Source organism: Formica exsecta, unplaced genomic scaffold, assembly GCF_003651465.1.
Source record: "Formica exsecta isolate Colony F162 unplaced genomic scaffold, ASM365146v1 scaffold365, whole genome shotgun sequence".
Classification (NCBI taxonomy): Eukaryota; Metazoa; Arthropoda; class Insecta; order Hymenoptera; family Formicidae; genus Formica; species Formica exsecta.
Genome location: NW_021850897.1, coordinates 1,214,704 through 1,241,629, shown reverse-complemented (window position 1 = coordinate 1,241,629; position 26,926 = coordinate 1,214,704). Strand labels below are relative to the sequence as shown.

General features: G+C 35.2%; 4 protein-coding genes across 7 annotated transcripts in view; 1 reads left to right on the top strand and 3 right to left on the bottom strand.

Annotated features, from left to right (window-relative positions):
• Window positions 1–133: 133 nt before the first annotated feature.
• Window positions 134–18,541, bottom strand: LOC115239162. 2 transcript variants are annotated; one of them, XM_029813529.1, is made up of 22 exons: window positions 18,158–18,541; window positions 14,677–14,837; window positions 14,358–14,567; window positions 13,478–13,676; window positions 11,269–11,429; window positions 11,003–11,131; window positions 10,724–10,903; window positions 10,395–10,625; window positions 9,658–10,092; window positions 9,024–9,236; window positions 8,787–8,950; window positions 7,887–8,034; window positions 7,430–7,544; window positions 4,794–6,125; window positions 2,537–2,596; window positions 2,335–2,453; window positions 2,096–2,236; window positions 1,747–1,951; window positions 1,502–1,650; window positions 1,185–1,400; window positions 845–946; window positions 134–751 (listed from the first exon to the last, which is right to left on the bottom strand). In XM_029813529.1, the coding sequence occupies exons 2-22, from the start codon at window positions 14,827–14,829 to the stop codon at window positions 668–670; spliced, it is 4,746 nt and encodes a 1,581-aa protein (XP_029669389.1). In that variant the 5' UTR covers window positions 14,830–14,837; window positions 18,158–18,541; the 3' UTR covers window positions 134–667. The 2 variants fall into 2 exon arrangements, 1 of the variants encoding a protein (XP_029669389.1); XR_003884599.1 differs by lacking the exons at window positions 134–751; window positions 845–946; window positions 1,185–1,400; ... (11 more) ...; window positions 14,677–14,837; window positions 18,158–18,541 and adding an exon at window positions 8,391–8,535 and having other exon boundaries at window positions 2,095–2,236; window positions 4,036–6,125.
• Window positions 18,542–19,081: 540 nt separating this feature from the next.
• On the top strand, window positions 19,082–20,041 carry LOC115239104. The gene is made up of 4 exons (XM_029813449.1): window positions 19,082–19,211; window positions 19,342–19,484; window positions 19,574–19,699; window positions 19,876–20,041. Exons 1-4 carry the CDS (start codon window positions 19,160–19,162, stop codon window positions 20,002–20,004), a joined length of 450 nt encoding a protein of 149 aa, XP_029669309.1. The 5' UTR covers window positions 19,082–19,159; the 3' UTR covers window positions 20,005–20,041.
• On the bottom strand, window positions 20,031–22,804 carry LOC115239103 (peptidoglycan-recognition protein SC1a-like). 2 transcript variants are annotated; one of them, XM_029813448.1, is made up of 4 exons: window positions 22,254–22,502; window positions 21,035–21,198; window positions 20,646–20,808; window positions 20,031–20,573 (listed from the first exon to the last, which is right to left on the bottom strand). In XM_029813448.1, the coding sequence occupies exons 1-4, from the start codon at window positions 22,327–22,329 to the stop codon at window positions 20,386–20,388; spliced, it is 591 nt and encodes a 196-aa protein (XP_029669308.1). In that variant the 5' UTR covers window positions 22,330–22,502; the 3' UTR covers window positions 20,031–20,385. The 2 variants fall into 2 exon arrangements, with proteins under 2 accessions (XP_029669308.1, XP_029669307.1); XM_029813447.1 differs by lacking the exon at window positions 22,254–22,502 and adding an exon at window positions 22,573–22,804 and having other exon boundaries at window positions 20,146–20,573.
• The window catches only part of LOC115239102 (peptidoglycan-recognition protein SC2-like), a 5,896-nt gene continuing 1,763 nt past the window's right edge, over window positions 22,794–26,926 (bottom strand). The window contains exons 2-4 of one of the 2 annotated variants that reach the window (XR_003884586.1): window positions 26,207–26,533; window positions 25,199–25,571; window positions 22,794–22,812 (exon numbers count right to left, since the gene is read on the bottom strand). Coding sequence is in view for 1 of the 2 variants with exons in the window: in XM_029813446.1 (XP_029669306.1) it covers window positions 25,300–25,571; window positions 26,207–26,533 (599 nt within the window). In the remaining variant the exon portion in view is untranslated. Of the gene's footprint in view, window positions 22,813–24,199; window positions 25,572–26,206; window positions 26,534–26,926 lie in introns of those variants that run through there. The other variant, XM_029813446.1, reaches the window with a different exon arrangement.

Genomic DNA, 26,926 nt, shown 5'->3' with positions numbered 1-26,926 from the left:
TAAATCCTTAATCCCTTAAATCGTTGTAAAATTATTTCCATCAGGGTTATTACTTTTTTATATCTTTTTTACAAAAAGTTAACACTTGAATGTATCTATTGGAATAGTTCGACGAAATGATGATACTATATACATTGCAGTCTCGTTACATTTATTTATAAGGCACTAAATTGTCTCAACATTTGACATAGTTACAATTCATATAATTCATGAATCAATATACTTTTAATGATATATCATGCAAAAATACGAGCTTTTCTCAACAGCCAACGAGAATTAATAGGAGCCCTCTGTGGTAACAAAATTTTTTCGTAAAATATTCCTTACATATATGCAAAAATAAAACATAAAATGTTAAATATTTAATCTAAAAGAACGCATAGAGAAAGAGCTTAAAAAGGTTTTTTGAGGTATATTTATTTTTTTTTATAATTGACGTCAAAAACAATGGACATAATGATATTGTTGAGATAAATAAAAATATACGCAGCGTAGAGAATCAAATCTCGAGTTCTTTTGCGAATTGCCGCAATCTATATTTATCCTGCCTCTCGTCGGCTCTAGTTTCTCAACATACATTTCAATATTCACAATGGAATGCATGAATACATTAAAGTGTAATCATGTAATTGCGAAATCGGTGCAGGTGTTTAGCATCACGTACAATTTACATGATCATGGATTTTTCCTCTTCTTGAAGTCGTTCGATATCAGATTTGTTCATGAAGTAATACGAAGGCTGCCGAGATTTCTAACAATTAAGAAAGTTGTTTTTACCGTATGTATATATGTCTGTGTATGGAAAGAGAAAGAGAGCGTTTGTTATTCGATAAAAATGACTTACCAAATCTTTGACAACGCGTTTTGCGCCTTCCGTAATCAATATATTACTCAAGACTTCCACGGACGGCACTCCCATTGCGTAATGAAGAGCTGTTCTTTCCAACTAAAAAAAAAATATTTTTTATGCGTTACGAAGGTGCAGCACGTTTTTTCTTTTTTTTTTAAATCGTAAATCACCTGAGCAATCAATCTTAACTGACAATAATAACTCATATCTTACGATTGAGAGATTTGTATAATTTTCTTATTCATTTTTTTAAGCCTATCATAACTCGCAGAATTGAACCAATTTTATTTTATCACCCTAATTTTTATACATGTCCCTTTTGAACGATTCGTACATTATCGCCGATGCGTAATGTTTCCGGATACGTTCTCGCGATAAATTTAACAAGCTCTTCATTTTCCCAAAGCACAGCGATGTGGAGTGCGCATCGTCCGAGCGAATTCTTCCCGACAGCCAATAATTTTCCACCCCCGTTGTTCTTGTTCAAAAGTTCCTTTACATGATCCACGTTGTTGGCCCGAATTGCAGCGTGTACCTCCTCACGTTGATTCTGTCGAATATATATCAGACAATTCTGTTAAGCCGTAATTAAAAAAAAAGAAACGTAAATAATAAATTTGTTATCTCATAGATTTTTTTCCGCTATCTTACCACGTAATTAGGAATTGATTGTAGAAACTGCACGGTGGCTTCGTGTTCTCTTTGGGCAGCAACGTCGATGATGTTCACTTCTTCATCCTCGGCGTCCAAGATATGATCGTAACCCTCCAGCAAAAGTTCGACCAGCTTTTCAGTTTCTCCTGCGTATCAAATTTGAATATCGTATGATTCTCTCATTCTATCATTTCTACACGTAAATATAGTTCATCGTTAATATATTTTGTCTTTTTTCTTACCTCTCGCCGCTAGATGAATAACGTAGCGATCAATCTCTTCAACGTTCTCTCGAATATTTGCCTGTTCGGCAACATCTCTTGCTGTCCGATATAATTCGTCCCTGAAACCAACGTTAACCTGCGTCTCCAGTAGCAGGTGATACAGACCATCCTTCGAATAGGAACGAACTGCCGCGAAATGGATCATGCTTTGTCCATGTTCGTCCTGAGAAACATTGTTTTTACTTTTATTTTCTGTGCGAGATAGTTGTATTTATTGCAAGGGATCAGCAGAAAATAAATCGTAGTTTTTTTTCCAAAAAAATATTGTTTTGTAAAAGTGTTGAAATGTATATTTTCATTCACGTACTCTATTAGGATTGCTGAACGTGGATTCAGGTATATCTGAAGCTGGACTTCGAGGATAACCGGCGTCTTCATCGAAATGTTCATTCTCGATATTTTCCAAATTTTCTTCTTCACGCTCAGGTATAATGAGGACATCAGATTCCTAAAGTCAGAGTGAAAAAAAAATAATGCGGAACTTTTCGTCAGGGCTATGATATCCTGTAATATTCAATTCGTCCATTGTTTCAATCAGACATATACCTGTTCGGCTTTGTTCTTGCTGGCGAAGTTGTACAGGTATGTCGCGAGATATGTGACTGGATCCTTTGGACGCGCGTTAGCAACTTCCGTTAATCCTTTAATTAAGGGGTCACCCAATGCTGGAGAATAGAAAATTTCGTTACAACGGATTTTATAATGATATGAAAAATATAACACTTTGCTATGCATGTGTGATATTTACATGATGCTAAATAACGGCCTTCTTCCGTCCGAAATATCGGTATTTCGGCTTCATTATCATCTGTAAGATAAATCCATTAGATTGTTGTAGATTAATTACGAAAGCATTATTGCGTATGTTTTATCTTGGGAATTAAACATTTCAATTAATAATATAAATAGTCACAAAATAAAATTTTATGTCAATTTATTGCATGCACATTATTTTCAATATTAACAATCGGGCAAACTATTAGTTGCTGAAAATAATTATTGCGATTTTGTGCAGATAACACAGGATTTTCGTATAAATTTTAATTATATTTTAATAAAATCTCTTACTTAAGTAAATTTTTTTTTTTAATTTTATCTATCTTTTATGATCTAAGAATTATTTGATGCAATAATGCTTTTCAGTCTTGCAGAAAGTGCTTCATGAAACACTTGTGTGGCATAATCACTCGGCAAAACGTGACAAAACACGTAATTCAGCTTCGCTTGTCATATATACAAGTTCAAAATCTACAATAAACAAGCAGAGACAAACATAACTGAGCAACAAACATGGTTGATCTACTTGAAAAAAGTGCATTGGTGATTGTCTATGTAACATGGTAAGTAATTACAGACGATTGTCAATCAAAAGACGTTTAAATGTCAAAAATCTTCTTATATGTATCTATATACGATAAAAATAATCTTTTATCGTTGAATTAAACTTTTATATTTTGTGTGATTACTCTTTTATTATAATACTATTACATTATAATATATTATTCGCAGCAGAATATAATATTTATAAAAATATATAGAGAGTATACACACACATATATATACAGATTTATTTATACATATATATCAAAAATAAGATATGACACTTAGACGCCTATTGTTTCACATTTTTTGAATTAACAAGTTCAAATTGCACAATGTGAGCCTACAATAAATGAATGAGTAAGAGTAAAAGATAGATAAACGAGTTTATTTTAGAATGAATATAATAACATTGGAAAGACATGTGCTACGTCCTTTTTGTTTTGTGTGAACATCGACTCGTGCATTACATATAAAGAAAGCTTTTGAAAAGACTTCGACATTTTTGAAGCTTATTGTGCCATCAGTATCGCATCGAAAAATTCCGATGTCTTCGATTTTACATGAAAATAGCGCGCTTTACATGCTTATGTATATACACATAAATATAAAAACAAAATATATTTTATAATTCTTACAATTTTGTAAAATATGCTTACGAATTCTTAATTGTATGTGGATCCTTTATGTATGTATGTGTGTGTGTGTTTAGAGGCAACATTTTACTTATATATTTATATTTTATCTCGAGGAAAAAATTCATGTAAAATCGTTATTTTTGTAAAAATATAGATAATATTATATCATACAAATATAATTTTAAATAATTTTGAATTATTTTGAACAAAGATTTACAATGCACAATTGTGAGACTTTGTGCGACAATGATGTCCGTGTATATACCAATAATGCTGATCGTTTACTAACCTAATCAGCAATCCTGTATTCTCGTCGCCGGTTAATCCGGTTAATAGAGCAACTACGATTATGATTTAGCATAATTTCATAAGAGAGATGCTGGGTGTGCACGAGAGAAAACAAAATAACGTTCACATATCTTTCCAACGCATTTCTCTCTTTCTCTTTCTCTCTCTCCCTCTCGCTTATTATAGCCTAAGTTATCTAAAAAGTTCAGTCTATGAAGAGTAATTGACTGTCAAATGTTGGCTCATAATTATCACAGAAAATTTCCATAAATAAGCGTAAATATTACTTATAGAAAGACTTAAGAGAAAAGAAAGAACGTAGGGGGGTGAAGTTCTTGAAGACAATCGACAAGAGAGATCACTCTTGTATTAAATGAATATTTGAATCAAGTTGTTGCGTAAAATAAAAATCTTCGGTAAATGATGAATTAGTTATTTTGCTTCCTTTAAATATCTCTCCACAAGTAAAGTTCTTCCATATAAAATTTCCCAGGATAGATCGATGATTTTTTTGAGTCATTTAAGATACATTCCGTATTTCACACACACACACACACACACATAGAAAAGTGCGCAATGGTCATTTTTGATAATTCTCATTTTATTTTCTTCTCGAGTTTTCGTTTGTAAAGTGTGGAAAAAAGATGGATGATATCAGATCGTCTTCAAGAATCTGATGTTTTATTGTCTTTCGTAATCGTTAACGTTATTGATTTGTCTTGAGGTTTCTGGACGCGTTTACTCGCTTGCGGAATATGCCGGTGATGAGATTGGCGAGCTTCATCGAGTTGTTCAACGACAATTCCTTTTCCAGCGTGATGATATTGTGCACCGCTCTGGAGAAGTCTTGGAGAGTCTGCAGCTCGATGATCGCCAGCGATTGTTGATTGCTGATCCTCACCATATCCCTCTTTATGGTGTCGCGTACGCTTAGGCCACGCACTACACACAAGTGCCTCAGATTGTCGGGCGTCTTTGAGAGTTCCGGAAGCCGGACGATCAGGCAGAATCTGAGAGTGTTGCCGAGAGCGTGCGGGCGCGCGGTCAGGAAGCCAAGCTTCTGATCTCGTTTGGATTTTAGTTTCCGGTCGAATATCATCATCAGTTTAGCCACCCTGACATAAGCGCGGCCTACCATGCCCGGCCGGTTTTCGCTGGTGCGACAGACGATCCTCAGATGATCCTGGACGTTCACCCACGCAGCGAGATCACCGGCTGTAGTAACGTACACGCCGCGTCCGTAGGGCCAATGCTTGCCATGAAGACGCCGGTCGTCGTTCAGCTCGTACTCCGTGATGGGTAACAATAGACCGGCCGCTGCCAATTGTGCTCGTATTGGACTAGGCTGATCGAGGATCTCGTTGAGGGTAAAGTATGTACCGGCCTCGTCCTCGCTGCTGCCCTCCGCCATTAAATCGGTGATCTCCGGGCTCATCAGCTCAGTAGTGATCTCCCTCTCGACCTCCTCCAGTTGATTGACTGTTAGTGTCAATGGCAGACTATAGTTGGCCAGGTTTCTGGTGCACTCTAAAACACCGGCTTGGATAAATTTACAGGTCGGATCTAGATCGTATTGCGTAATCGCGGTGACGATCGGTTCATCCGGCGGGATCTCCACGTCCTCCTCGTGTTCGATGTGGAAAAAATGCGGCAACGGATGATCGAGTAAATCGCCGCTCGCTGTGACGCAGTGCAACTCCCGGATGAAGGGATCGAAGAACTCCGTGAAAACGACATAGCTCTCGAAGTCGGGCGCTACTACTCCGTAACCCTGATCCTCGTCCGTGGAGTTGCTGAGACTCGAGCGGGCGCTGCTGGTCTTGCTGCCGTTGCCCGTGACGGTACCGTACCTTTTCAGGGCGGGCCAGATCACGTCAAACAGATTGTGGTCCATGCGAGTCACACGGTGCTTGATCAAATCGAATACGGGCCGTTTCAGGCAACGAGCGACTAGTGTACCGGCGTTCGATGGCGTCTTCGGTATCGACGATCGCCGGTTGCCCGCCAGCAATCGGAAACATCGCTCCAAGGTGGTCAGGATCTCGGGCTCGCTCACGTCACGTCGAGCTGAGTAGATATCACCTCCGGGAACTGTAGATCTCGGCAGCAGCGGTGATTGAAAGAATAGCCGGATTAACAGCCATCGCGACGTTGAGAGATATGAATTGACACGAAAGAGCGAGTAAGCAAATGTCACGGTTTAATGTTAGTGATGATTATCGAAGAGTCGAAATTGGGTTTTAGATGAAATATTCCGCTTAAAGAAGGGTATCGGAGCTATAAAACTGCTTTATACTAGAATGGATCAAAAAACAAGTATCTCTGTTTTATTATAATTTTTATTTACAACTTATGCACGAATTGGACTTATATTATATTAAAATAAAAACTAATGACTATTTAATATAGTCTTCGAGAAAATTAATGCACTTGTCCCACCTTGACACGAATTTCATCAATCTTTTCGAAGTGCATCAATCTTTTCGAAGAGAGGCTATATTGAAAAGTAATCATTAGTTTCTATTTTAACACAATAAGTCCAATTTGTGCATAAGTAATAAATAAAAGTCGTAATAATATAAGGAACCTTATTTCTTGATCCACCCTAATATATTATATCTTATAATTTAATATAGTGATCCTTTGGTGTATATCTAATACTGAAAAATATTTAGTTTTGTGAAGAATAAATATTTTAATCTCAAAAAATTTATGAGATTAATATGCGATGCAATTGTAAAGCTGATTTATAATCGGCGTTTTATCACGAAATCATAATTTTTTTTACCAATGAGTACAATAATTATATATATGTAGCATTTCAGTATAAAAAATATTGGATCGATAAGTGAATATTAGATTTAGTGAACTGATACTATTACATCTTAGCTCGATCAACACGCTGAAATGTTAAGTGTCGGATTGATTACGTGCTGTTATGAAAATAATCGAACGAAGCAAATCAAATCATTCCACAAAATCAGAAAGTCAGTAAAATCGAAACACTTGTGTGCTCAACAAGTATTTCGATTAGGATTCTTACGCGGTATTTGAGAGACGACTTGATTGCGCTTGTCTAAAAGAAAAGTATAAATCGATCATGAACGAAACTGGACATTATTAAGATAATCGAGAATTAACAAAGTTTCGTGTGCGGAGGAGAAACAATCAATGGATACTTCACGAAATCGCGACACATAACGTACTCTCGTGCCAAGTGCGACCATGTCGGATATCTTTACGAAGATTCCGACTTAAATCGAAACGATTCTCAATCACAATACACGAAGGATGACATCGCGAGGAAAAGTGCCCGGATAGTTTGCCGCGCGCGACTATTTTTACACTGTTACCAATTGGTGCTCACTACTGAAATGCCTCGAATAAACAAATACCTTTATCTGTTAACATCTCGTCGGCGAGTCTCTCGCTAGCCCCGAAATCGCGAAGAAGCCGTTTGTGCGATAGATCGCTTTGATTTTGCTTGTAATAATCCGCCTTATGTCCGAACTACACGATAAAAGATAATGTTTTATTTCGCTTGCAATACTAGTTTTGTCTGAACATTTTATATATGAGCGTTTATCGGAATAATAATTGTCTGCTCTTTATTAGAAATTAATAATTCTTTTTATTATTAAAATTATTAGAATCTAATAATTCTAATAATTTTTTTTATTATTAAGGTGATTAGAATCTAATAATTTCATAATTCTTGATTAGAATAAAAAATAATTCTAATTTTTCGTTAAAACTCAAAATTTTTTCTCATTACAAAATTTAATTATTTAATCAAAATCGTACGCGAAATTGCGATATTAATAATGAAGATCGTTTAATAATAGAACTCACGTTGTCTTGTATTAAAGGGTTGGCGCCCAGATGTAGCAAGAGGTTGTAATAATGGCCGTTATCCGCAAGGGTCGCGGCGTAATGCAACGGAGTACGTCCGTCGAGATCGATTGCGTTGGCGGTTTCTGGAAACCTTCCCGCCAGGTACCTGAATCAGATATAAAATATTAAATCTAACGTGACGTGGGTTGAGAGAGTGCAGGATTTATAGACTGTCATTCATAATGAGAGGCTATCGTGGCATGATCGGGATGAATCGTGGACTGATATCGATCGGCGATCTGATGACTGCGATCAGTTTGTAATAATTAAGCGATCGGTTTATTATTATCGAGCCCACCCTTGTCTGTTTGTTGAATCGACGAAATGGTTGATTCTTCAAGGAATCGTAAGATAGCGAGAAAAAACGGAGAACGCAGCGCGAATAGAAGATGTATGTTAAAATATATAAGAGTATGTATGTATGTGTGTGTGTATGTATGTGTAAAAATATATGTCAAGTACCTGATGACAGCAGTATTGCCAAATACAACTGCAACGTGCAATGGCGTTGCACCGTGGGGCGAGGATTCGTCTCGCGCCACCGCGAATTTACGCCGATCCAGGGCGTTTTGCAAATCACGAAGATTCCCCTCTCGCGCTGCCATGTGTACGGCATGAATTTTTCCCTAATATTAAGGAACGATATGTTTTACGTTAAATAATTAAGCGATCGGTTTATTATTATCGAGCCCACCCTTGTCTGTTTGTTGAATCGACGAAATGGTTGATTCTTCAAGGAATCGTAAGATAGCGAGAAAAAACGGAGAACGCAGCGCGAATAGAAGATGTATGTTAAAATATATAAGAGTATGTATGTATGTGTGTGTGTATGTATGTGTAAAAATATATGTCAAGTACCTGATGACAGCAGTATTGCCAAATACAACTGCAACGTGCAATGGCGTTGCACCGTGGGGCGAGGATTCGTCTCGCGCCACCGCGAATTTACGCCGATCCAGGGCGTTTTGCAAATCACGAAGATTCCCCTCTCGCGCTGCCATGTGTACGGCATGAATTTTTCCCTAATATTAAGGAACGATATGTTTTACGTTATATATATATATTTTTTCTGAATCTATTATAAGGATAACGTACCATGTAAGCTGGAACGTTGTCGATGAATGCCTGGAGTTCCGGATTTCCGGACTGCCGTCCGACCAATCGTCGGCCTTCGCCATTGAGAACCAAAGCTGCCAATTGTTCCATGTTGCCGTTCTCCAGCAGGTTCTCCACTTCCAGATCTTGGGCCATACTACCTTCCTTCAATTCTACTTCGGCAGGCTCTTCGTGTTCGCCAACAATGACCTGCTGTCATATTTAGGTACGCAATCATGCGCGCGACTAGGTGGCACGTAGGCGATCGATAGGAGATATTAATCGTATGTGGGAATTTTACATGCGATCGATTGTCTGTCTCTTGCCGCGCCTACGCGCGTTATGTATGCATACAGAGTGTCCGTAAAAGAAATATCTGTTTATAATGAGTCAAATCGATTTCTGTGTCTAGGGAACCGTCAAATATTTTTTGTCCAGTTATTAAAAAAATGTATTTTTTTTAATTTAAAGAATGTGTATATTATTATTATTGAATGCAGTTTTAAAAAAATTATCCATATACACAATTAATATATAAAAATTCCAAGCGGACATAGATGGAGAAATCCCGGTTTCTTCTTTGTATTATACAGGGAACAGTGCGGTGATTATGACAAAACGATTAAGATAATACCTGCTCTTCGTCAACGCCAGAATCGCCGGTGCTGGGTTCATTTCTATCTTCATGCTCAACGGCAGTTTCTTCGCTGACGGCGATTTCTTCGATCTTCGGGGATTCCTCGTCGACCGCGTCCTCGTTAACGGCGGCTTCAGGCCCGTCCTCTTCGTCTTTCGTCGGTTCCGCGACAGCCCCGGTTACCACATCATCGTCCGAGGATGCCTTCTCCTCTTCGTCCTCTTTTGTTTCCTCCTCCGCCGTATTCTGCTGCTCCTCTTCGTTCGTTTCCTCCGCATTTTCATTCGCGGCTTCCTCTTCATTATTCTCTTCATTCTCTTTTTCATTCTGTGCTTCCTCCTCGTCTCCATTCGGGGTCTCAACTTCCTCCTCGTCTCCATTCGGGATCTCAACTTCCTCCTCCTCCTGCTGCTCCTCATCGGCCCTCTTAATCTGTTCCACCAAATCTCCCATATAATCCTTCATATCGTAGATCTGAAATTGCGAATCGGGACTCCCCCCTTTTCTAATCAAGAAAAAAAAAATCTCTACCGTTCGACTACTCATTCTGGATGCGACACTACATTTGACCGGGATTTCTATGTCTGGCTACGCGTGTGATGAGTGCATTAAATAATTACTAATCAATATAAAAATGTATCATACAAAGAATGAATATTGTTAGAGGCAAGCTTAAACAGGCAGAATATTGTGCGTGTAAATATATAATTTAAAAAAATTAATAACAAATATACCTTCTCATTCGAGACATCCTTCATCGTAGACTCAGCACTACCGAAAGCACTCTCAATGTTGCTAACTACCTTTTTCATTCCTCGCATAGCGCTCTGTCCTAACTCCAGAATTTTCCAGTCCCAGTTTTTCGGATAAGTAGCGGAGACTCGAGGTGCCTCCGGTATCACCGACAAATTTGACAGGTCCACGTCCGAAGGGCGATTCTTGTAGAATGCAGGCGCCTTTTGTCTCTAATTTACAACAAAAAAATGCATAAAATATAATTATGCCAGGATATTTTGATTTTGAACAATTATTGTTTTCTATATATATATAATATAGCACTCACGTTATCTAATTTACTCTCGTCAGCTCCGTGTTCCGTCAGAAGATCGTACATGGCGCCGTCGTCTTTAAGTGCAGCTGCATAATGCAACGCTGTCTTTCCTTCGTTATCTTGGGCTGCTACTGTTTCGGGATGCCTTTCGAGGATTTCACGCGCAATATCCGTATATCCTAAACCAGCGGCCTTCCGACGAAAGGGATAAGAGCGATTTAAATTATGCTTTGCTTCTTAATAAATTAAAGAAAGATTTATCGGACAGCTCTCTCTTCAGAACTCTTATACCTTATGTAAGACATTTAAACCGTTGCTATCCTTGCCGCATAAAACAACAGGCGAAACACCTTCCATTTTCTGCTTGAAATCTTCCAAATCGTTGTTAACGACTGCTGTATGGACGTCTTTTATTGTGCCCTTTATAGGAAAATTTGGGTAATTTCATTTGATAGCTTTTTATATAAGCTGTCATAATATATGTTGATGTTTTTAACTTTATAAATAACTGAACATACAAGCGAGAAATTATTTTCATATTGATTCTGATACTATACCATAATGAAGGGTGTGGCCTCTAAGAATTTTCTTATCCGAGGATTATTGCTAGTTTCGCATCGAAGTTTGGACCCATGTCCCTCCCACAGCATCTGCTGCAACTTTCCAATGTCTCTGTTGTGGATCCATATCCTGATATTGGAAGGTTTGAAATCCAGAGCTTGAGCACAAAAAACATCACGATTTAAACAATATCTTCAAACATGATTTTTTTGCGTTAAGAAACTAGTGTGTGACGGGATTTACTCTTTGTTGTGTTAATAAAACTGATAAAGCTATTGGAAATATCTTTCAATAGTATGATTCGTCAGACAGTTAAATATTATGAAATATAAATATTAGACGAAGTGAAAAATGTTTATCTTACGAAAGCTATTCAGTTTTTTGTCAGTACATTTGCAAATCTAGTATTTAAAATTTAAGTGGTTTTATGATTTTCTTCTGTATGAGTGAAAAATATTTAAAAATGCATACGATAAAAAATCTTATTTTAGATAATTGCATCAAACAATTTTTAAAATATTCTCTTTGCCTAAAATTATGAATAAAAATACCTGGAAGATCAGGACATTCTCAGGGAATTTTTTTACAAAGTTTGAGTAGACGCTCTGTATATGTCAAGGATTATTTACATAATTTATAAACACGAAAAAATTTGCTAGGTAAATGCATATGTAGAATCCGAACAATTGTACCGGCTTGTGTATTCGAAAATTCTCATCGTTAAAAATAGATTCGACCGCGTTCAATTTGTATGTATCGGTGTGTCTTCGATAATAGTGTTGCATGCACATGTTTCACTTAATATTTTATATCGTCAAATTGATAAATTTTCTAGGAGGCCAAGCAAAGAAAAGAGGTCTGTCATATTACTGACACCGAGTTGCAAATTGTCTACAATGTATATAGACATCGCGTTACTCGGTAAAGAAGAAAACTTGTGATACGCGGCTAGTATTGTTTACAATTCTCTACCTGCCATGCACCGATGTTTCTAATAAATTATGGCCACGATCGCGTTTATAGAATGTTACAATCACGCGAGATTTTTTCAAGGATTAAACGAGCAAATATACGAAAATACAACAATGTGATAATTCATTTTGCGTTATCCAAAATATCGTTATTTAATGTGCGAATAGTTTTAATTGCAAGGAAATTAATTTTTTATTCTGCGATAAAAAAAGATGAACAATATAATATTTATCGAACTATTTTCATATACGAAAGCTAAAACGTTAATTGATAATTAATTTTAATCTATTATTCAAACAATAGCACGAACAATTTAGCAAATTTCTTATGCAATCGTACACGAGCAGTAGACGATCGGAATGCGTGTTTATTGGAAATTGCTTTTGCTACAATCTTCGAGCTAGCATGTCGAAGAATGAAGGACGAGTTCTTATCATTTTTTCAAATCAGTCTCTCTTACTCGTTGACGATAAGTCGATCCACGACCTATTTATGTGAGCGAACCCGTTTAACGAGGAAAAAGACTCATTCCTTTTCATATATAATTATCTTATTTTGCAATGTATTATAATTTATTATCACATGTTAGAGCTCTTGACTATCAATATTTAAGACGCATTAGAACAAGTGTATAAATATTTCGTATATGTCTAAAACATGATATACTTTTCTCTTTCGCGTTTAGATGCGCTATGTAATTCATGCTGGATGGACGCGCGCGCGGTAATTCCCCGTTTCGATCGTGTCGTATCGAACGTCGCAGTTAGCCTTGCCTTACGAATTTATGTGCTATCGATTTTTCGCGGTCATTAGAAATGAATACGCGAGGTACCTAAGGCGAAGAATCTATATCCGCGAATATAGGAAACAGACGAAATTACTACTTATTACTACGTATAGTGCCTCGTCGTAAAGTTGCCCGACGTTTTCTCGAAATTGTTCTAATGACTTACTAGCAAAGTCAGACCGAGATACGTAATATTTAAACTTATCTACGCGGTGTTTAAAGTAAAAAGTGTAAATGGATGTATTGTAAAATATAGTCTAACAAACTACTTTGGAAAAATATACTCTGTTTTTTTCTTCCAGGAAAGAAAAATATTTGCATATCACGCACGTAACGTAGAAAAAAAGGAAGAAAAATATAATTATTATTATTTTTTTTTTTTATAAATAAGGTGTTCGCGTGTTTCTCACATATTTATCTTTTAAAATGAAAATATTTGTACTCACAATCCTTCCCGGTGCTTTTTCTTCGCGGCATCACTTCCACTTCGGGTAATTCAATTTCCGTGGGATGTTTCAAGTAATAAGCAGCCGGCTTTCCTCTCTTGTCACAAATACTAGCGTCGCATCCGCCTTCTATAAGAAGATCCCAGATCGAATCAGGATCTTTACACGTGCCGCAATAGTGTAAAGCTGTTTTTCCCTCCTAAACACAATACATAGTGAAATATGCGTAGGATATGATTTTGTAATTACAATTAAATTTAGAATTTACAGAATTTATGTTTTCGATATGTGTATGTGTGACTATGAATACGAAGAGCAAGAGTATTGGGGCTAATATGCAGGGCCAGAGTCGCGCTTCTTGTCCCGGGTGTATTTTCTGATGTAAGCTGACGGTTGCGAGGGAAGAACAGGTGGTTTACACTTCGTTATTATCCGCGTCACGCGATGCGGGGTCATAATAAACGTTGCTAGAAGCAAACTAGGAGGAAACTAGTCGATTATTCAGCGGCTTCTTTTTGAGAGAGTCGACAAACGTTTGCCTTGCGGCACGATTCCGTCGCGAAAATGGGTCTCGCGAAGCATCGTGAATTATAAAGGATAGTCGATCGAAACTCATGCTCATTAAGATCTATGTATATGAAACAAAGTGATTAGACAGACATCGCTTTTTAAATAAAGAACGAATTGAGAAAAGTTTGCTCAATTAATTCTATTGCTACGTAAAGTGATGATCAAAGCTTTTCATTATTTGACGTCTATCTCGAAGTTGATGTCCAAGACCCATCGATTGCAATTACTCGAGTGTGTACAATTGAATTTCTTGCGGTATGTATATTTTTCGGCATGCAAACAGCGATTTAAAAAAAAAATCGGCACGTACTTTATCTCTCTGTTGCGGCGTAATAGGATAATTTTCTACGAGCCAGGTGACAATGTCGGGTTGATCGTGATAGACCGCTTTGTGTATCAAGGGCGTGCCGCAAGAATCCTTGGCGATCGCCAGCTTCTTCTTCGACTCTTCGGAGATGATCTTCTGCGTTTCGTCTAACGAGCCGCGCGCAACGGCATCGTGCACTCGAGAGATCTTCGTCTGGAATAAATATTAATCTTTATCGGTGGTTCGTTAAAGGAAACCTTGCCAAATTGAAAATAATTTCTCAAACAGGCAGAATTTTTGATGGCCTCTGTGATTTTCTTACCAAATAGTTCGGGAGTCCCTTCAGGAAGACACGAGTTCTAAGATCCTGTGAATGTTCGCCTAATAAACGCGCGCCTCGACCCTCCAACACGATATTTTCGAGTTTCTCAAGTTCGCCACGTTGCAACCAATTTTTTAAAGCCGATGAATTCATTTGGGCCTCTGCAATAAAACAAAATAATTTCAAATTTTTTTAAATGGATATATATTAATCATAATATAAGAAAATGATTTGTGTGTAAAAATATTTAATCTTTCTTCCAAGCAATTTATTTCATTTCACGGAACGCGTGATTGTATTCGCTATTAATAATGAAAATTACATAGGAACTTCGCAATATGCATTTTACAATCTATAAGGGGCCAACACAGATAGATTTTATAGACAGTTTCTACCGGTTCCTCTTTGTTATTGATTCGCATGTTCTGACGGCATTTTCAAACGGTATTTTCGATCGCATATCCATAATGTTATATGGATGATTGTCGGCTTAGAATGTAATAACGATATTCATGACACGCGAAACTTAATATTTGTCGGAAGCCCGCAATGAGAAATGTTCCGATATACGGTTAGAAAGTATTAATATATGTAGTTTCAAAAAAACTTTCAATTAGGGTTTCCCGATTATTCAAATTTAATTATACGATTTATATTTTGCGATAAATATTATATCAATCAATTCTGATGTGGTTTCAATAATTATATTGTGTGGTTTGTGGTAATGATAAAAAAGACGCCGCGCTCTATTACGGAACTATAAATATTAAACGACTATCTAATCATGTTTGCTGACTAACAATAACTCATAGATTTTAAATGGTATATTTAAATGGTCTCTATCGCGTTAAATCTTGCTAGCTATTTACTTAAACGAGGCGAACGCAATTAATGGAACACTGACTTTTCCTCTTACGATCTGTGAATTCCCTGCTTCTGTCTATTACGTGCGTAGAATTCAGGGAAATGTAAATATATGTGGCGTACATCATCGTAATGTAATTTATGTGATTTTATTTATGCACAGACACGTACATCTATTACTGAACATCCTTTAATTAAATACGTTTCACCTTAATATGTGTCTATATAGACTTTTTACTCTTATGAAGATGAATATGAAGATGAATATGAAGATGAATATGACGATCATTCTGTGATAAATACATTATAAATAAAGATTCGTTTCTTTTAACATTTTCTGTATTACTATATTACAATTGCATTACATATTAATGCATTATACATATATTATTTACATTTTATTATTGAAAACATATATTACGACTGTAAATTTTATATCAATAAAAAGTAGATTAATAATCTTTTTATTTAATTATTTTTTTTTATTTTCTGTTTTCTAGAAAATGTGGTAAAATTAGCAGTTGTAAGATAACGAATAAAGTGTTTCGCATCTTGTAAGATGATTTGCAAGGTTTTTGTGCGTGAATTTTCAACAATACGAATTTCACATAATTGTGTAAGAAAGTACGATCATTAATTAGTGCATGATAAAATCGCCTCATATGATTGAAATATCTGTGCATCTACTTTTTAAGTTTAAACAGATATATAAACAGAAGTCGTCAATATGTATTATTTAGATTGAAATTGCAAATGTTGCAAAAGAAATCTCAGTGCAATTTTGCAATTATATACATATTAATAATTTTTTGCACAAAATTTACATTTTTAAATATGTGCTTGAACAGATGTAGAAATCGAAACAAAAGAGAAATTCGACGTATTAAATTCTGAACAGCAACGTCGAATCTTTTCGATATCTATATATGAAAAAAAGGAGACATCCTTCTCATTTCTAAGCGAAAGAAGATTATCAAAAAAATATGTACATGAATCTCGAAGAATAGAAGAGAAGTACCTGATGGGCCCTGACTCGTTCTACCATCATATTTGTGCGTCGATTAATCGGTCCGTGCGAATCGAGAAATACGCGCCTACGAATATGGCACGCACACACACATACACACACGCACACACAAAGAGGCTTCGCGACGCACGTGCGACACGAGAAAGCGTCGCGCGTCGAATGAAGCCGATGTTGTTTGGCGTCGCGACGCCAGCCGGTTTCCCGGAACGATCCCCGCGAAAGAGGATTCTTTACGTGGGAGTCGCGTCCGGATGGATAAATAAAAAATTAAGATCGATCAAGAATTCATGTTTATAGCTCGGACACAGTCACGAGTAATTTCTTCCGGCAGAATTTCATACTTTCATACGGATATAGCGTTGCGTTTGATCGACTTATAAAATAGAATAAACAATATACTAGTGTTTATCTCTCCTTGGCTGTGTCAATAACCGCGTAACCGTGTGTATGTCCTAGTATTGTTATAAATTAGATCCGAGATAAGCGTAACCTAGAAAGTTATTAGAGTCTGGTGAAATAGAGTCTTCCAATAACTTATCGTGAGCGTTAGGTTCTTTTTTTTTTGTTTCTCGAAAATTAATTTATTATTGCATTTTTTCTAAATTAATTATCATTGAAAAAGTTTGACACGATAAAGGTTAATAATTACTGATATTCGAGAAAAAAGTTGTTAATGTGCTACAAGCAAGCAAACCCGTTATACTCGCGATAAACTCATCAGATAAAGTGATTTCATTATACAAATGACATATAAGTACAAGTTGGCATTATTAAAGTTGAGCAGCAAGGTCAAGGGTACAAATATGTTTCCGAGAATTGAGACACTTTTTTTTTCGTGAGAATGCGCGTCAGTATGCCATTATGTATAGCTGAATGATTATATTTATGTATTGTTTATATTAATTCAATAATAATTAATTGTATAAATATATACTTTCTTTATTAATCGAATAAATCTCTCGTTCAGTATTTAAAATAACCTCGGTCGATATCCTCCCGAAAAAGAATTTTTTAATGGATGACTCTTATCTCTCTTTCAACGTTTTAACCTCGATGTATACGTTCATGTGATTAAGGAAATGATTATCGACTATCATACGTTTGTTTCGTCCTCCTCTAATTTGCAATGTTCTCTAATTTTCCATTTTTTTTCGTCGTTTCTCTTACTTCCCAAGTAGCAAGATGACGTCAAATAATTTTAATAACGTCTTATTGACGTTAGAAACGTCATTAAGACGTTATTAAGACATCATTTAACGTCACCTTGCTACTTGGGTTATTTACTCTCGCATCACGATGATCTAATTCTACGTTAGTGAGTACAGTGCAATGACACATCGATCATACTATAGTTTATAAGTATCTGTATATTGTCTTGAGAAACGCTCTTTAACCGATTTTTCAGCAAAATAATATAAAGCTTATATATTAAAATGAATTGATAAATTAGTTTATATATTTGGATTGAATAAGTGTTTTAAAATAAAATAAATCTATAATAATTAATTAGTTCAATTTTGAAAGTTGCAGAAATAAATTGTGCAAGTATTGCATGTGCATCTCTATATGATTTAAAACTACAATAATCACCTTTTTGAGCGTAGCTCCACAGGGTTTAATGAAGAAATAAGATATTATCGAAATCGTCTTTGTCGCGCAGATAAATATATCGTACTATTTAATAAAAATCCCCATGTTTGTTTTTTCGCGAGATTCGTTGATGATCAATGATACTTTATTTTCGCGAGATTCGTTGATGATCAATGATACTTTATTTGACTCGCTTTTGCATCGAAAGTGTCTTCCTGATTCATCGTATTAGACTGTTTTTCTATCTCGAATCGGAACAAACGCGTTCGAAAGCTATGAGCCACTTCGCAAGACTGACGATGTATAGTTTTCCACGTGTCCTATTCACCCAAGTTCTATATTATTTACGAGAGGTATAGTTAGAAAGTGTGTGGAGCTTTAGTGCCATAATGCCTTAACGTGAGAACGATAATCAAAAACTTAATGGTCAATATTTGGGGATGTAATAGAATATATTTATTGTTCTGGACATTTTCGAAAATTCGCGAGAAAATTGAAACATCTTATTTTATGGAATATCAAAAAAAAAATAAGATTTGATATAAAATATATAATATAAGATTCGATAAAATAATATAGAGTCATTTTACGATTTCAACGATAATCTACTTCTATTGTAGCGCAAATATTATATTGTCGTCAAATAATCGATCCTACTGAAATTTAGGCCAGATATATCCCAATTATCTAATGCTGTGCGTAAAGAAGTGCTTTATGATGTTAAAAGTTATATACATGATCGACCACACGCGATGACCAATTTAATAGAAGGACACATATAACCTGCTGCGTATGGCGATTTTGATTACTTTTATTTATTTGAGTGTATCGGGTGGGATCGCGTAAATTTTCGAGCGTTAGCAAATTCCGATTATCATTGTGCAAAAGTGAATAGCTCAGCTTTAAAAAGAGGACTTGGCAGTTCAACGATCAGAGCAACCATTGTCACAAAGTTGTCGCGAGTTGTGCCATTCACTTGTTTCAAAAGTGCGAGGTTTAAAAATGTTCACGCCGATTTTTGCGCTTTTCCTGTCCTCCATGGTTCTTGCTACCGGTAAGAGTTTTACTTTTAATGATTTATTATTGTTAAAAAATCGACTATTTTTTAATAATTGAAATTTGTAAATAATTTTTAAATTTTAATTTTGTTGGAATAATTAATTTTTAATCATTTGACGTTTTAGACATGAACTTGAACAGAACAGATTTGAAATGCGTGGGACATGCTTTCCATAATGTGTCTCTTTCCGCATATTATCCCGTGTTTGGGACAAACGACAAACGCAATCACTTGGATGATCGAGGAAAAATGTTGAATACTCTCCAGGTTTGTAATTCGCGATATACATATCGTGCCATCCAAAAGGATAATTTGCTAATTGTTCGTTATGTTACACATATACAAATTCGTTTTAGGATTATCTTGATGGCCGCACTCGTTACGTCACTGTCGCCGGTAATTTAAGATCCGGCATTTCGTACGGAACGAGGATATGCATAGAAAAATTAAACGAGCGATTCGGGAAACAAATTTTCCTACAGGTGCGTAAAATTATTATATTTGTCACATTTTTAACAAAAGTGTTAGGCTTGGTGATATCTTAATTTAATTTTATTTTATTTTATTTAATCTTATTTTATTTTATTTTTGTTAATTTACACATATTTAACAGTTTTAAAAAATTAATTTATTTATCCTATGTGTGTGTGTCCTCCAGATAAGAGATCAAATTGATTATGAAAACAATGACGTTGCAAATGATTTCTCGAGATTGGAAATTTGCGTCAGGACCGAGGAGGATACTTATGATACTTACGTCAATGATATTGTTACTATTTATGTATAATAATCACATACAGTAAAAATTATATATCTTTGTATGTATGTTAATTTAATCAATAATAGTTTTAAATTATTATTTTATAACAAAACATATATGCTTTCTTTCTCTTTCTCTTTACATAAAATTGAATTAAATCATATTTTAAATAAGGATTGTTTACTTTATTTTTCCAAATATGTATTAACTAGCGAAATGACATTATAAAATATGAAATTATTGATGATGCGAAATCTAACACTTAAAGAATCGAAATGCACTGCAAATATTAAAAGATACAGAGATCCTCGTAAATTGTATGTCTATTTCAATAAATCACAAAATTGTAATTTATAAATATTTTTTAATCGAGCCATTTTTGTGTTAGGTCATATTAAAAATAATCCTTTATGTGGCAGCTTCCGTCCAATGAGGCCACGATTGTATCATTGCGTAAAGATCATTTCCGGGACAGGCAGTTGCCCAGGTTTGTCGATGTCCAAGAAGTTTGTAGTCACTTTTTACTTCGTCATTATCCACCCCACGTGCGATCAATTTAGCTACTGCTTCTATCGCAGTCGCATTTGGTGTTCGGTCTAACAAATGAGAAAGTATATTAGAGATTAACATTAAGATAACAAGTTCGTATTATCTCCAATATCGCTTACTGCTGTAGTCTCCAAGGATACAAACTCCAATACTCCTGTTGTTGTAAGGTATGGAATGAGCACCCTTTTTGCCCCAGCCGCGGCCTTCGTAAACGTTTCCGTCTTCGCCGACTATGAAATTATAGCCAATATCGTCCCATCTTTTATTATCCATATGATAGTTCTAGAAACAAGATTCGAAAATCACTACAAAGTACATCAGATTTATTGTTTACTAAAATACGCGAAATAAAAAGGCAAAATGTGAAAACAGGTTTATCCTATTAATAGAACACATTTGTTTCTAAATTCTAAAATATTGCTCGATTCAATCAGGCTTGATCAATTGCGCGCAGTGAAGAATTAAATACTTGTTATTTAGAAAAGATTTATGTTGTCAAATTGATTACCTGGATACTTCTCACTTTCAATTCACACTTTTCTTGGGTCTCGCAACCGGAAGTAGCCGAATGATGAATGAGCACGTAGGGCGCTGGTATTATTTTAAGATCGGTAGCTGGTGATTTCGGTGCTCTAGCGCCCCATTGCGCCCTAGAAATAACGTTTAGATCATCTGGAAAAACATTATTAAAAATTATTAGATTGCTAATAAAAATTAAAGACTGTACTTTACAATATATGAAAATAATCATGGCGTGAAATTTCAATTAAATCAATTAAAAGTTAATTTTAAAACTGTATAATTTATTTAATTAAATTTATTTTATAACATTTTTTTTTGGTAAAAATAAAGATTTGTGAGCATTAGACATGTTTTTAGATGACCTCTTAATGTTTTACATAAACAGAATATTTTATATCGTTCAGCTAACAATATTGCTTGTCAGAGTTGATACTAATAAATAATTGTAAGAATATATGACTCATATGTAATTATGAAATAATTAAGCATTTCTTTCTGATTTCTATTTACGATAGAAAAAACATGAACATAAGAGAATATTTCTATAAATAGAGGAGAATAAAAACATTTATTATTTACAAATTACATTCATTTATAACTATCACATCGTAGCTTGAAGAAGAATTTATGCCAAATGCAAATGATCATTTTACTGATGTAACAGCGATTATTTTGCGGTCATTTTTCTAATCGCGCGAGATGCTTACACTTTTCTAATAACTTATTATGCGGAGATTAACACATCTCTATTCTACTTCATGCAAGTAAATTTAACCACAACATTCATTATAATTATTGCACTATTAATCAATCAATCAACAGCAATTAGCGTGGAGCCCCAAGCATGAAAAAGAATAATGACGGTTTAATCGATGAAGAAAATGTCAAAACAAAATGGAAAAAGCTCATTTATCAATATTGCACAATAATATTGCGATAACCTTGTGTGTACCTCAGTGAGGTATATTTCAACGCGTTAGCTCGATATCTCGAGAAATTGCAATTGAAAGAGATACTATATTTATAAAAAATTTTGTATCAACTATCGTTGTATGAAAGTGACAATAAAAATTCTGCCATGTCTATGCAAAATATTCTCTTGCAGCGACAATTTTTTGCGCACAAATATGAAAGATATATCTAAAAATTCCGGATATAAGGTAAAGTTCACGGCTCGCATAAATAATATATTGAATGAGAATTACTGGCAGCAGTCTTCTGAACGACGAGTGTTCTGTAGACCGTCGTGAAAATTAACGTCGCCGTCGTCACGATGTACATTTTGACTTGCAATACGATAAACTGATGCGACACAGTTTCGATACAATATATAAGTTCTCTCAATTAAAAATGTGTTATGTTTGAAGCATGATCTTTGACCGTATAATCGATAGCAAATGCGTACATATACGTGTACTCATACATGCAGATTAGTAACATTCTCTCAACTGGATTTCCCCTAACTAATCTGATGACTTATTTGACAGGTTACGAGAGAAAATGGAGAAACAGACTTAAGCCTACCGCACACGGTGTTTGTTTTTTTGCTGGATATTTCTGCTGATTGCCGTGCGGGCTCCCCCGATTGGAGTCGTGCCGATAGCGCTGCTGGCTTGGCTTCAGATGGAGCGCGTTGCTGGTTTTGTCGCTTGTAGAAGACGCTGATGAGTTTAGCAAACATGGATGCTATTGACATATTGTATGACCATGCAACAGCTCACTGTGTTCTGATCGGCTCTTCTCGTGAGCCAGCAGAGAAGCCTGCTAGAAAAATAGTACGGGTTCAATCACCGAATCCTAGTAGGCTAGTCAGCAGCGCGGTCCTCAGTGACGTCACTTTGGCCGTGTTCCACAATTCACTATAAGTATTGAAAATCTATAGTTCACGTAACATATATTGTAGATTTTTAGTATTATAGCAGTGAATTTCGGAACGTGGCTCTCAGCACAACTGCCATCACAGTTTCAAGCAAGCGATCCAGCAAGGAAACAAGCACCGTGTGCGGCGGGCTTTAACAAGAATTTTAATGTCGATAATATTGTGCAATTTACATACTGGAAGAAGGAAAGGAAAAAAACGCATTGCCTTATTTCTTTTATTATAATATTTATAATTTTAGATGCGCTTTATTAACAATTGGAACAAAATTGATAATAGAAAATTTAATTATTATATGATATTTGTACGATATAGGTGTACGATATAATTATTTTTAAACTTACTATATTATAAGTGGAAATGGGAGATTCATAAAATATGTTTTATAATATATATATATATATATTTCTACATTTATTTTATTTTTCATACAAATACTGATGTATATAGATAAAACGTCTTTTAAAAAATTACTAATATACGAGCATAATGCAGGATGCAAAAGACAATACTAATGATTACTTAAATTATATTAAATATTAGAATTATTTTAAAATTATTATTTTATTATTTTAAACATTATAATTATTTGCACACATAAATGTGAAAATAATAAATACAAGGAACAATATGTCTCGCTATTTATTTGTATTTTGTTTAAGAGGAACAGACTTTTTTAGGAAACATTAACGATCCAGTTGCACTGATATTGACCTATCAATAATATGATGCATGCAGAATCAATATTGACAAATACGTAGCGACATTTCGATTTGCTCGTGTTTTGATCGAAGTTTCGATTAGCACGAATGACGAAACGTGCTTAAAAATTTGAAACCATTATCAATTCTTATCTCCTCTGATTTCCCTAAACTTTGTACAAAAAACATTAGGTCTGTTCTTTATAGCTGAACTGGCTGCACTAGCTCAGAGGCCTTATTGTCGAAAAATATCACATACGATATTTGTCATTACGTAGCTATTTTGCGATACGTTTTAGCTGCGCAATGACAAATATCGTATGCGATATTTTTCGAGAATATAGCCCCTGAGCTCATCTTTCTTCTTCCAATGTGAAGAGAAAAAGATAAACTAGTGCAGCCAGTTCAGCTATAAAAAACAGACCTATTATATGGTAATAAAGCTGTGATTATGTTACATTATGCGCGATACCGATTATCTTATCGATTTCACATGTCCGGCAGAACAATGTTCTTACAGTGGGCATCCCCGGGAGATAAACGATTTTTATGATTGATTAATAAATTAATGTTTTAATTTTTTTTTTTTTAGATTTATCATTCGAGGACGTTTAAATGGCCCAGTTTTTTCTACGTTAAAGTGACTAAAAAAGACTGCAAAATCGAATAGCTTTTTTTAAACATATATTATGTAATTCTAATGCAATTTTTTTGTAAGCATAGATATCTATCCTGTTATTTTTAATTGCAACGTAATACAGATTCAATTGTTGCAATGTCCATAAAATTTACATTGTTCATATTATAGCGCACGTACATGAAAAGATTTTATCGGAGTAACCTGTACGAAATTAGTTTCCTCATAGGCAATCATGTGTAGTGCTATAATATTCAAATTACCATTGTCATTAATTAAATTTCCGAAGGCTTTTAGAGAATAATTATTGTAACAAGTATAACCATATAAAAGTATGGGGCTTGCACGCGAACTGACAATGAGATAAGAGTGGCATTGATCTTATTCGTCTCGTGTAAAAAATGTTTATATCACTAAATATCATTGACTTAATTTCTGGAAGTTTGTTGATATTTTTTATAATCTGTCTAAAACTGTACGCGCACGTTCGTCCGTAAACGCATACACATACACATGTATCTACACATATATACACATATATGCATAAATACGTATATATAAATATATATAAATCTTTTTTTTTAACTTTATCAAATAAAGAGCTCTTTTATATTACGTAATAAATAAAAAATCTTCTTCGCGGGAAAGTTGTTTTTTTACGAAATGACCGGCGAGAATGTTTCGTGATAACAATGATAACAAAGATAAGAGGTAGCAATGGTTATCTAATATATCGAGATGCTATTACATTAAACAGCATAAGAGAGCGGAATCTGATTATTCTTCTTCAACTTTACATTATCTTTTAAAAACTTAGAACAGAATGTTATTAACATAATTATATAAAACTTTGTCGCATTTTTTTACATTAATTTTTATAAAAAAGAAAAATATATGGAAAATTGACATAAAATAAACTGTAAGACTTTTTACCTTATTTTAACAAGAATGATGCAATTTGTAGTATTGCATTTATAATCTCTTGTTACATCAAATCTTCATTTTATACTGACTTAGGATTCAGCATGATTTCATTATAGAGTGGCATTCGACGTGTCGTTCTCCTCTACGGTGTCGTCTTCTTGCACCATCGCATCCGTCGTGGTGATAGTCCCAATGGGAATCGGATTCGCGGTCCAACGGGGAAGGGTAATTACGTACTCGTAAAAGCTTTGGCCAGGGCACTCCGTATTCCGCGCCTGTCGATGACCGAGTACATTATAATTATCGCTTATCTTGCCAAGTGAAACCCCGCAAGCTATCAGCGCGTTCAACGTATTCAGGGCGACTGGATTCGGGAGGAAATCTGCGAAATCATATATTTACATGCGTCAAAATAAATTTTTGTTGATGCAAATAGGTTACGAAATAATATTTCAAAAAATATGTTTTACATATTATTTTATATAAAAAATAGATTTTACTGGTAAAATTTATTTGAAAAATAATATATGTATCTAAGTAATTCATTTTTGATCCCCTGATGTAATAATTTTTTAATTTAATGTTTTTTAACAAAAAGAAAAGAGAGAAGAAACTTGACAGTTATCATTGTTAGCGGGTACAAAATGAGAGAGAGAATATTAAATTTAAGTCACTTTTATTATCTATTTTGACTCTCGCGGCTCTAACTAACGGTGTGTGTGTGTCGTCGCGCGGCGGCTGCTTATATACGGCAGCAAAATACAACCGATCTTTTCAAAAGGATCCAATTGCGCGAGAGCACGTCTCGGTATCCGTCCTCGGCAGATATTATATCGACAAACAACAAAAAACAGTAAATACGTGAGCAGGTATGATCCTAACGGTTATCTTGTTATGCCGAAAAGTCGCTAACATCATTTTCAATTTATTTACTTTTTCTCGATGAAAATTATTGTTTTAATATTTACTCGATGATATTGCAATTTCTTAATGATATTATAATAATATATTAAATACCGCTGAAGTCTCCTAGGATGCATATGCCGATGCTCTGGGTGTTGTAGCCAGGTGCATGCGCGCCAACGTAATCCCAGCCGCGACCCTCGTAAGCGTTGCCGTCTTCGCCGATAAGGAAATTATAGCCGATATCCGACCAGCCCCGATCGTCCATGTGCAAGTTCTGGTAAGATCTAACGATCTCAGAGCACGACTCCTGGTCCCGACAGTACTTACGTATACCACCATGATGGACCACCACATACGGCGTCGGTGTCACTGACAGAATCTGAAAATTCATGGGTTTCCTGGCCTCCCATTCGCTTCGGCTGACGATCCTCGGGCACTCTGGATAGCCAAAAATCATCCATCATTGTCATTAATAGATATATTCCCGAGTTCACTCGTCAAAGATTAAATGTGTTTGGAAGAATGATGTTGGATAATTTGTAAATTGATACGCAATTTATAAATTCTTGCTAATAATTGACGAAGAGCTAGTTGGCGCGGACCTCACAAGAGCGCCTTTATAAAATATAATATTACAGACCTCAATATTTCATTTGAAACTTATGAATCAGCTAACAAGTTAGTAAACACATCTTCAACAATTAGTTGCGCAATTGCAAATGTATTTCTACGTCACGCAGGATGATATTGTCCACGAGACACGACACTAGAATGCCGATCGGCGAATCCTCGAGTCATAAAATAATTTCGGTCCGAGCACTATGCATTCCT